The 11,836-nt window shown below is 47.9% G+C and overlaps 1 protein-coding gene across 1 annotated transcript; it reads right to left on the bottom strand.

Annotated features, from left to right (window-relative positions):
• Nucleotides 1-681: 681 nt before the first annotated feature.
• On the bottom strand, nucleotides 682-4,439 carry LOC122322275 (uncharacterized). Its single transcript, XM_043213991.1, has 4 exons — nucleotides 3,829-4,439; nucleotides 3,530-3,742; nucleotides 2,731-3,157; nucleotides 682-2,634 (listed from the first exon to the last, which is right to left on the bottom strand). Exons 1-4 carry the CDS (start codon nucleotides 4,437-4,439, stop codon nucleotides 682-684), a joined length of 3,204 nt encoding a protein of 1,067 aa, XP_043069926.1.
• Between the last annotated feature and the right edge of the window lie 7,397 nt (nucleotides 4,440-11,836).

Consider the following 11,836-nt stretch of genomic DNA (forward strand, 5'->3'; position numbering starts at 1 on the left):
GGCTGCTACTCTTGGAACCGCGCGGCGGTTTGGGGACCGCTTGTCGGTTCTTGCGTTGCTGGCAGGAGCGTAGTATCCGAGCAAGGGTGGATCTCAGCTTTGGTATCCAAAATTTTTGTCGTAGTTCGTTGACCACCGTCTCGTGATTAGCGTGCAGAAATCTTCGGTGAAATTCCTTTATGATAAGCTGCGTAATGTGGCTGCCGCAGGGGAGTACGACGCGGTCGCTTTCCTTGATCATCTTGGCACGTTCATCCAGCTTTAATACGCCATCGGAATCCATATACGGTCCCAGCTTGTATAGTAGGTTATTCTTCTTCAATGGTTTTCCTTGTAAGATTAACCGTATCTCCGTCTGGTAGTACTCCGCCTGAGCGTACGACCACAGAAGACTCTCCGCGACCCTGGTATCTTCTTGTGATGGCTGATTTTCGATGTCCGATCGTTGTAGAGCCTTGGCCTTCCATCGCCTCATACACCATACCGTTCTTGCGGTACTCCATAGCAGACGGGTCCAGATTGAGAACCGCTCAGAGTCTATGAGGGTCGCGCGGCCTACGTCTGTGAATCCGTCACATACGCCGATGAATTGCGCCTTCAGTTCCATTCCTGACTCGTCTCCTTCTTCCTCCTCTGTCAGCGGCCAAAACTGCCTCTCTTGCCAAAGAAATCTCGGCCCGTTTAACCAACGACTTTCTCGCGTCGTCCGCCACGTTCTCGGAGGAAGGTAGTACCGTCTAGAATCTCGATCACACGGAATGCTACAAATTGTTTGTACTTCCTCTGGTCCGATCGCAGCCAACTCAGCACGGTCCTCGAGTCGGTCCAGAAAGTCCGTGTGCTCAGTTTCGCGCCAAGTGAAAGCTCCAGAGTTTGAGCCAACCTCGCTCCAAGCACTGCTCCCATGAGTTCAAGCCTTGGTATGGATGTCGGTCTTAGAGGGGCTACCTTGGTTTTGCTGCCCAGTAGACTGCAGTGGATACCTGCCTCATTTTGAAATCGTATATAACTCACGGCGGCAAATCCATTCTCGCTTGCGTCCACGAAGGTGTGCATCTCCACTTCTGAATCCATCAGCGACTCCTTCATGTGGCATCTTGGGTTGGTCATTTTCTCAACGTCCGGGATATACCGAAGCCATCGCTTCCATTTAATCCATTCTGCCTCAGGTATGGGGTCATCCCAGGTACATCCACTTCGCCATATTTCCTGAAATATTATTTTTGCATACATCACGTAGAAGGATATGAGCCCTAAAGGATCATATATAGACATCAACACACTGAGAAACTCTCGTTTGGTGGGTCGTTGCCTTCCTTGGAGAAGTTCTTTATGGCGATATCGTGGGGATACACGGTAGCGGATGAGATCTTCCTTCGTGTCCCACCACATTCCCAGCACCTTCTCGGTCTGTCCATCCGTTGTTTCGTCTAGTCTCACTAGCGTGGGTGCTCCTTCGCCGAGTGCGCTTAATACTTCTCTGGAATTCGATACCCAGTTTCGAATGAGGAATCCGCCCTGAAGATGAATGTAGTGGACCTGACGCGCGAGGCTTATAGCTTCTTCCTCCGTGTCGACGCTGTCCAGCATGTCGTCTACATAGTGATTCTCCAATATGCACTTCACCGCTCGTGGGTATTCCTTCTTGAACGACTCTGCATTTCTGTTCTTCACGTACTGGGCACAGCTGGGGGAGCAACTAGCCCCAAACGTCATTACCTGCATGGCGTAGTTCTCTCTCCGTTGTGTGTTTGGGTCTATAAATACAAAGCGTTGGTATCTCTGATCTTCTGTGTGTATCCTGACCTGATGAAACATCTCGGCGATATCGCCGCCGATAGCAATACGTTTCTCTCTAAACCTGTGAAGTATTGGTACCAACTGCGCTAGTTGGTCAGGTCCCTTCAGCAGCATTGTGTTCAGCGAGATCCCTTCCGTCTTTGCAGCCGCATCCCAGACTATGCGAAGCTTTCCTGGCTTGTTCACGTTTAGCACGGGAAAGATAGGTAGATACCAATATGGCTTTTCCTCAGCTTCTTCCGACGTAATGGGCCGTGCATATCCTTTCATCACGTACTCATCTAGCTGTCGGCGAATTCCCTTCGCAAGCTCCGGCTCGCGAGTCAGTTTCTGGTACAGGCATCGTGCCCGCTTTAGGGCTGTAGGTAAACTATCCGGCAGCTTGTCATCTTTATACCTCCACAGCAGACCTGTTTCAAATCGGCCATTTATACGCCTCGTGTTCTTCTCCAGCTGCTGTATAGCCAACTGGTCATCATTGGATACGCTCTTGCTATTCATCTCTGGTCTAGGGCCGCCGTCCGACCACATGCACTGCTCAAGCATGCGCAAGATCTCCTTGTTCTCGTCAGCTTCACATGCACATATGTGAAACACGTGGTAGTTTGGGGTTATGTCTTCACCCACACTGTTGGAGCTTCTTCCTTTAATCGTCCACCCCAATCGGGTCTTAGCGATCGGTTCTTCTGTTGTGCCTTCTTTGGTGCGAAGCACGCGCCCTAGTTTGCAATTATTGAGACCTATCAAGAGCCTGGGCTGTGCTGAGTCGTATCCGGACAGTGGTAGTTGTCGAAGGTGTGTGTGTTGTGCTTTTAGGTGGGTTATATCCAACGACTGTGACGGGAGATCAAGAGACTGGACAGAGTGAACGTCGCGAAGATCATATTGCTTCGTTTGGCCAATGCCGGAGATCCTTAAGTCGAGTCAGACCGAGCTGTCCTCATACCGGTGCATGCCGGCAGTCCACTGCATACATAGAGGCTGCGGTTGTCCCTTCACTCCAAGGTCTTCTAGCAATGGGGCGTCGATAAAGGTTAGAGATGACCCGTCGTCGATGAAGGCATATGTGTTGACTTGCCTACAATTTCCATAAAAAGTCACTGGCAATACCCTGAACAGCATTTCCACACCTTCTTGTCGGTGTGCATGGCACCTGGCTTGGACGGGAGCCGTGCTGCCGCGATGCAACAGGGGATGATGGCGTTCTAGGCATCGATCTATTCCGCAAGGATTGGGGACGCCGCATCTTTCCACCTTGTGGCTCTGGAAACATCTCCAGCACAAGCCACACCGTCGAGTATCATTCCAGCGATCGCGGGTCGTTATTTCCAGGAATGCTGGACACTCCTGCAGGGTTCTGCAATTGCGGGTGCACAGCCGACAGCCTTGGCGCACAGCGTGTGTATGTACCGTGCCCCTTCTTTTCGTTCTTGACGACGAGCTTGGGACTATCACATGTCTCGCTCCTTCTACCATCTGCGATAGCCACGTACTAAACTTTCCCAAAATACATACTGTTAGAGAGGCTTTGTGCATTCCCCGAAACGTCTGAACCATCGATGGCAACTTGCTCACTAGCTCCTGCGTGAGCGCTGGGTTGTTTAAGTACTGGTCCAACTTGGAGGCTTTCATCGTAGGACAAACATTTTGCACCTCCACCCAGAAGTCAACCAGCATTTCAAGCTTATTCTCCCTCACTTGAGGAAATTGTTTAATCCTTGTCGCTTACAAGTCAATGATAATTCTGGGTCGCACAAATCGCATTCTTAGCGTGGCGATTATCTGTGGAACACAGTCCGCATGCAGCATTAGACTTTGTACTGCGTTCTTGGCTGGTCCTTCCAACGCATGCCGAAGCCGCATTAGGTTCTCGGCATCCGAGAATCCGCATAGCTCCGTCGTCTGTTCATACGTTGCGATGAATAAGGACCAGTCCTCCGGCCTTCCGGAAAAATTCACCAACTCAGCCACGCTAGTCATCCTCGCTGTCAATTGTTCGTACGATGGTCTGCCCACAGGCTTAGTGACCCTAGCAGCTGAGTTGTCCTCCCCACTGGTAGAAAAGAGCCATGGGGGCCCAGCGTGGGATCTCTGCGTACTGCCGTTTCTTCCCGAACGACAACTTCACCAATTGTATCCGTACCAGCATTCTGGTACCGTGTACTAGATGCTCCAGGCATCTTTTCTGCGTGGCCAGTCTCTGATATCTTCTCCCTTGGGAGCTTGCCCATGAGCGCCTTTCGCCTGTGTAGAAGTTGTTGTCGCAACTGCAGCAACTGATCTTCTTCCTCCAACAACCTTAGCTGCGTCTGCAGGTCCTGCGCTTCCTTCGAGGCCTCGTTGACGTCATTAGTTCCGATCCTCATCTGGTCGCCACCTGAGTAACTCTGGTAGTTGTCCCCAGCCGTCAGGCTGGTCAGCTTTTCTGTCCTGATCAATGTCGAGTTCTGTGCATGGACGTCTACGTCACACTCTGCACAGATCCAGCCGCCATCCTCTAGAGCAGCACACTTAGGATGGCACATGCTCACGCAGCCGGCGCCGATACAGCCAACTGTACCGTACTCGTCCTCCACTTCACAAAGGAAGCATGTCGCCACCAATCTTGCCTCTCCACCGGATCCAGTAGGCATCTCCATGTTGATTTCGCTCTCTGACTCAAGTATTCTCCAAGAAAACACCAAAAAGGAATTTAAAGAAATGTTGCGGGAATTCGAAGTTTTTTAGCGCCGCCCGAGTAAAGACGCCCGTGTAGATAATTGTTTATTGTTGTTTTCATTTATAACAGGGCGGTAGCAAAGGCTAACAGTGGTACAGTCGGTAACCACTTTTTCACTCCAAGCAGTGATAGCAGCACTTTAAATTCCTAGTTAATTAATAGTTGTACAATTCATAATCAAAACTTAATTCTATATTCTCACTTTTCGTCCGCTTCCCTCGAGTGTCAAATAGAAAAAAAAAGCTTAGGCACATGGTTACCGGCTGAGTTAACAGAGATTCAACACCCGCTTAAACTATCGGTCCTGCAACTTCGGCGTTGCCGGATGCCACGGGAGCAGTTTTGCTATTTATCGTAACAAGACTATTAAACTATTAAAATCAAATACCGACCAAGTAGTCAGTACAGATAACCTAACATATGAATCACTTTCGAACTACGATGTAGTCAACACCAATACAGACAATAGATAAAAATCCGTACTATCACAACTATCAAAAAACTTCCCTCCACAATTCAAGTCTCAGCTTACTAGCTTATGCACCCAGTATAGCGATATATTCGGATTGGAAACCGAATCAATAACCACAAATAATTTTTATAAACAGAAACTGAGATTAAAAGATGATGAACCAGTTTATACAAAGAACTATCGAAGCCCACATAGTCAGGTGAACGAAATACAAAAGCAAGTAGAAAAATTAATCTAAGACGGGATTGTCGAACCGTCAGTATCCAAATAATAGCCCATTGTTACTTGTTCCTAAGAAATCATCCCCCGGATCAAATGTAAAGAAATGGCGATTAGTAATTGACTACAGCCAGATAATTAAAATTGTCTATCTGATAAATTCCCATTACCTAGGATTCATGATATTTTAGATCAACTAGGCCGAGCAAAATACTTTTCATGTCTTGACTTAATGTCAGGATTCCATCAAATTGAACTAGAAAAAGGTTCAAGAGATATAACGTCTGTTTCAACGAGCAACGGCTCACATCGCTTCACGCGATTACCCTTCGGATTAAAAATAGCTCCTAATTCGTTTCAGAGAATGATGACTATTGCGTTCTCTGGTCTAGAACCTTCTCTAGCATTTCTTTATATGGATGACTTAATAGTAATCGGTTGTTCCGAAAAACATATGCTTAAGAAGTTAACAGATGTTTTTAAGAAATGTAGGAAATACAACCTAAAGCTACATCCAGAAAAATGTTCATTTATTATGCATGAAGTGACTTTTCTAGGTCATTAATGCACTGATAAAGGAATACTTCCAGATGACAAGAAATACGATGTCAGACGTTTCGTAGCATTCTGTAACTATTATAGACGTTTTATAAAAAATTTTTCCGATTATTTACGGTACATAACAAGATTATGTAAAAAGAATGTTCCTTTTAAATGGACGGATGAGTGTGAAAATGCATTCCAATACTTAAAAACCAAACTTATGGAACCCACCTTGCTACAATATCCAGATTTCGAAGAAAGCAGACGTACCGCGCAGGCGCTCCCGAGTGACGCGGCCAAACACTGCAGAATCTAGAAAAGGAGTGGGTAATGGGTGACCGGACAGCTGGGGACGGACTCACCTGCCGAGCGAACCATAACACTCCCTGGATAGGTCACTAGATGGCCTCCGCGAAGATTCGGATACCCGCCAACCGCCGAGGTAAGAGGCGCGAAGAGAGCTTTCTCTTCTAGGAACTCTCTTTGCGACACCTTTCTCCTGAGTTGAAGAAGCTAAGCAAACGTGGCTGCCCCCACCAGAATTGCGCAGGTCATGGCAGCTGATCGTAACCAGCTGGCGGGCAGTGTTGGGGAACGTCCTAACAGTGTCTGCCGGTAGAGGGCGCTAGATCTTGACCAAGGGCACCAGGGCTGCCAAACGTCGCAATGACGCGACTGCAGGAGCCCGCTAGAGAGCGCCAGCGACTCAAGGCAAAGCAGAAGGGTAGCATACCTTTCAGGGCACAAATGCACAAACCCCCAAAATTTTGGAATGTCGTCGAACAACGAAATTACTCAAGGTGGCAGCCACAGAAGTGGAAATCCATCCGTGGGAGAGACCACGGCTAGGGCAAGGATTCTGGAGGCCCTAAACAACATTCAAATTATACCTAACAAGGCGGTGCCTCACTTGGCCGCCCTGGAAAGGAACACTACAAGTGCAGAAGAGCTAAAGAGTGCCAAAACGGGAGACCCGTTCAAAAAGAGCAATAAAATGCGGCGCTCGCCGCTATTTGCGTCACAGGCTGGCGGCTCAGCAGGCACCGGCAGCCCAGCACCGGTAGAGAAGGAAACGCCAAAGAGGCCACGGGAAATGCTTAGCCCGGACAAGGACCAGAAGGCGGCTCCCCCGAAGAAAAATAAGGCTGGCAGCTCGCCGGCAAGAAGCGAAGAATGCCTGACGGAGCTGGGCACGATAGTGAACGAGCTGCTATCGTGGGTCACGGAAAAAAATAAGAGGCATATTTCCGCAATGCAAAGGAGCCTGATAACCAGGCTGAAGGACATCCACTCCATTATGGTCGGCAGTGTTCCAGAGGAGCATGCGCGACCGGTCATCATGCCCAAGCCAGTGTGCCCCAGATGCGAGAAACCCGGCATCGATACCGTGGAGAAAGAGCAGCAGACCCTTCCGACGGAGGTCTGGACCCAGGACCAGGCTGTGCAGACCGGCAGCATCCCGAACAGCACAGGCCCCTGGAGTGCACACCGGAAAATTACTGCGAGGGACTCGGGGGCCAAAGTAGCAACGGCCAACACGGCGGCAAGGCCCAAGCCAGCTGTTGCAAACCCGGCTGCCGACAAAGGAAGCTGAATGGGCTGGAAAGAATGGAAAGAAGGACTGAATGGACCAAGGCCAAGCCTAGAAATCCCGAGAGGAGACGAGCCACACCCGACGTCATAGTGATCCAAGCAGCAGGCATGACGTACAGTCAGATCCTAAGCATGGTAACTCGCAGGGAGGACGGGAAGCTACACGACCTTGGCCTATGCGTCAAGAAAGTGAGGAAGACAGCCAAGGGCGGGCTTCTTCTGGAATTGGCTAGGAAGAAGGAGAACTCCACACAGGCCCTTAAATGTTGCATCGAGGAGGTCCTAGGGAGCAAGGCAGAGGTGCGGGCGTACTCGGAGGAGACCAAGGAGTCGCTCGTCAAGCTACGAGGACTCGACGCACTAGCTACTTCGGAGGACATCATCGGGGCTATCGCGCAGCAGGCAACGGTGGACCAAGGCGCCTTGAAAGTCAAGAAGCTGAGAAGCAGTTATGGCGAGACGCAGACCGCTATCGTGGCTTTCCCCGCGAGCCTTGCCAAGGCCATCATTGCTGTGGGCAAGGTGAAGGTTGGGTGGTCAGTATGCCATATGAAGGAAAAGGAGGTCGTAGCTCGCTGCTACAGGTGCCTTGGGATGTGGCACATCGCAAGCGCTTGCAAGAGCTCGAAAGACAGGAGCGGCTGTTGCTTCCGCTGCGGAGACACGGACCATAGGGCGGCCACCTGCAAAAAGGACCCTCGATGCTTCTCGTGTGAAGATAAGGGCCGGAAGGATCAGAGTGGCATCAGACTGGAAGCAGAAGTTGCCCCATGTCAGCGAAAGGAGGTGGACCTAGGACGACATGATGCTAGTGCTTCAGCTGAACCTGAACCACTGTATGGCGGCTCAAGATGTGCTGTCGCAGACTGCGAGGGAGACGAAGGCGGACATAGCGCTCCTAAGCGAACCCCATAGGACTGGCTCAGACAACCGCTGGGCAGTTGACCTATCGGGGAAGGCTGCCATCTGGAGCTGTGGCGCAACCGGCGTGACAATGAGGGAGTGCACAGTGCGGAGGGATTCGTAAGGGCTCGAATAGGTGAGGCATGGCTTTACAGCTGCTACAAGGCACCTAGCCTAACCACCAACGAGTTTGAGCGCATGATGGACTGCCTAGGAAATGATATCAGAGGCCGTTCTAACGTCCTTGTAGCAGGGGACTTCAACGCATGGGCGCAGGACTGGGGCTGCCCGAGGACGAATGCGAGAGGGAGAGTGGTCAGAGAAACCTTTGCCTCACTCGATCTCGTACTGCTGAACAAAGGGAACCAGCACACCTTCAGCCAGAGCAGGTTCCATAGACCTGACGTCCAGCGGAGAAGCCGCTACCGTAGGAACCACGCTCCCGTTTACTGGTGGAGCTACGAGATTGGCTCCATCCGAGCTGAGTGCATGAAAGCAAGGAGACTTATGCAGCGCGCGAGATGCAGCGACGCCGTTGAGGAGCGGCACGTAGCCTTCAAGGACCAACAGGAAATTCTCTCTGGAACTATGGAACCGGTCTAAGCCTAGCCCCGCAAAAGATCGAAGCGGTGCTGGTCAGCAGCCGCAAGGTGCTGGAAACGGCGACAATTCGGGTTGGTAGAATGGCCATAACCTCCCAGCGGGCCATAAAATACCTGGGCGTGATGATCGACGCCCGGCTCTCCTTCCGCGAGCACCTTGATTATATCCAGGGCAAGGCTGCAGCCACTACCAGGGGCCTCGCCAGGATCCTTTTAAACACCAGAGGCCCCAAGCAGATCAGGAGAAGGCTCCTCGTGAGCGTTGCCTCGGCGCAAATTTTGTATGCAGCGCCCATCTGGGCTGAGGTAGATGCAGTTTACAGGCTGGGTGCTATAAAAGTCGCGTCCGGCTTCACGACGCCATTCTGGTCATTGCGGGGATGGTCCCGCTGAAGGAGCGCGCTCGAGAGCAAAAGGAGCTTAAGGAAACCCGTGCTCGCAATGAGGGTTCCGGCGGCACCCCCAATACAGCTGCAAGGGAGGACGCCAAGGAGAGGTCGCTCACAGAGGTCTCCAACTTCCCCAACGCATTAAGAGCATTTACTAAAGGTGAAAGTAACAAATGTACTACTGAGCAGGAATTAGCTGCAATTCACTGGGCGATATTACATTTCAGACCATATATATATGGAAAACATTTCTTAATAAGAACAGACCATAGACCTTTAATATACCTTTTCTCAATGACCAATCCCAGTTATAAACTGAAACGTATGAGGGTCGAACTACTTCAAAGAATAGGACTTTACAGTCGAATATTTAAAGGGAAAAGATAATCATGTAGCTGATGCGTTATCAAGGATAACCATCAAAGATCTACAAAATATAACTATAAATATATTAAAAGTAACTACAAGATATCAAAGTAGACAAAAATTCCGCGCGGAAATTAAGAACGCGAATTGCCAATGCAATCCTTAAATAAAGCTAAATAAATCCCACGTATACGACGTCATAAACAATGATGAAGTACGTAAAGTAGTACGCAGATAAAAAAATATGTTATGTTTATTTAAACAAGGCAGAAAAATTACTGCAAGATATGATGTTAGCGATTTATATACTAATGGAGTTATTAATTTAGATCAATTTTTCCAAAGGCTTGAAATGCAAGCCGGTATACATAAAATAAATATCTTTGAACTAGAGGTCTGCATGATTGCACTCAAAATTTTCGGTTATTTGAGTACAATAAGTTTAAGTCGCAATTGAGCGTGCCAAACCGTTTCAACAAAGTGAACTGCGGATTGGTAAGGGTTGTTTTCGTTGTATGCGAAATGAGTGAAATTCAAACCAATGTGGAATGGATAGAATGAGTGAATGCAGAGTAAATGCTTCGAGTACTCGGATAAAATTTTGGCATTCTCGTCATTCATGGAAGGTAGAGCAGAAGCTAAAACTAGTTGCACAATTTTTTGTATACCTGCAAGCAGCTCGGCAAGCAGGTAGCAAGCAGCTACCTGCAAAGAGCCTTTTCAGATGCTAGAAATTTAATTTCTGAAAAGCGATGTATTATTGCTAACAATGCAGATACAATAAAAAAAATTATGTTTTTGCATTCTGTTATGAAAAATTAAATAAAGGACATACAAACATATGTATATATAATAATTAATCCATGCCTTTCTATTTTTCTATTTCTTGTATTGAAAAGCAACACAAAAACAAAAAATAAGTCACAAATGCGACGCACAACTAACCGAGTACTCGGTTACAAAACTCATTTGGTTATTGCGTCGCCGTTCGGATAGAGTAAATTTTTTACTCATACCTTTACCACATTTGCCAAATCCGTTTCACTCAATGTCTCACTCAGTCAGTCAGAACTTTGAGTGAGAGTGCCAAATGCTGCTTTGACTGTATTCATGCAGACCTCTACTTTGAACATACTTCAATAGAAAAATTTAAATTAATGGGCAACAAAATATTGAAAAAATTAAGAGCAGCGCTACTCAACCCGGTGACCCAAATAACAAATTTAAAAGAAAAAGAAGCAATTTTGTCTACATTTCATGATGATCCATTTCAAGGAGGTCATACTGGCATATCAAAAACTTTGGCCAAAGTAAAAAGACACTACTACTGGAAAAGCATGTCCAAAGATATAACTGAGTACGTAAGAAAATAACTAAACACACAAAGACCCCTTTAACAATTACAGACACACCAATAAATGCTTTCGACAGAGTGATAGTGGACACTATTGGTCCACTGCCAAAATCAGAAAATGGCAATGAGTATGCGGTCACTTTAATATGTGATTTAACTAAGTATTTAGTTGCCATACCTGTTCCGAATAAAAATGCCAATACTGTAGCTAAAGCAATATTTAAATCTTTTATCCTGAAGTACGGTCCAATGATGACGTTCATTACGGACATGGAAACAGAATATAAGAATTCAATTATAGACGATTTGTGAAAATATTTAAATATTACATCCACAGCACACCACCACCAGACAATTGGAACAATAGAAAGAATTCATAGAACTATCAATGAGTACATACCATCTTACATATCGGTTGATAAAACTGATTGAGACGTATGGCTTCAATATTTTGTCTTCTGTTTCAACACGACCCTCTCTATGGCACATACATATTGTCCATATGAGCTTCGACAAGCGCTGACCAGCGAATTGGACTCTGAGAATGCCCACGGGCCTAAGCCTTTTAAAGCCTAAGGCGTCCCGTGCCATTCTGGCACATACATATTGTCCATATGAGCTTCGACAAGCGCTGACCAGCGAATTGGACTCTGAGAATGCCCACGGGCCTAAGCCTTTTAAAGCCTAAGGCGTCCCGTGCCATTCTAAGGGCAAAGAGTGACGAATCCGTCAATACAATCCCGGGTCCTTCACAGAGACAAACTCGTTCCGTTGCGAAAATGGCTCAAAGTGCGGTCGAAGTGGCGCTGAAAAAGTTCATCGCCACAACTGATTGAATTAACCAATTTGAGGCTAACTCCGGGCGCCCCAGAAACG

Source organism: Drosophila bipectinata, chromosome 3L (assembly GCF_030179905.1).
Source record: "Drosophila bipectinata strain 14024-0381.07 chromosome 3L, DbipHiC1v2, whole genome shotgun sequence".
Lineage (NCBI taxonomy): Eukaryota > Metazoa > Arthropoda > Insecta > Diptera > Drosophilidae > Drosophila > Drosophila bipectinata.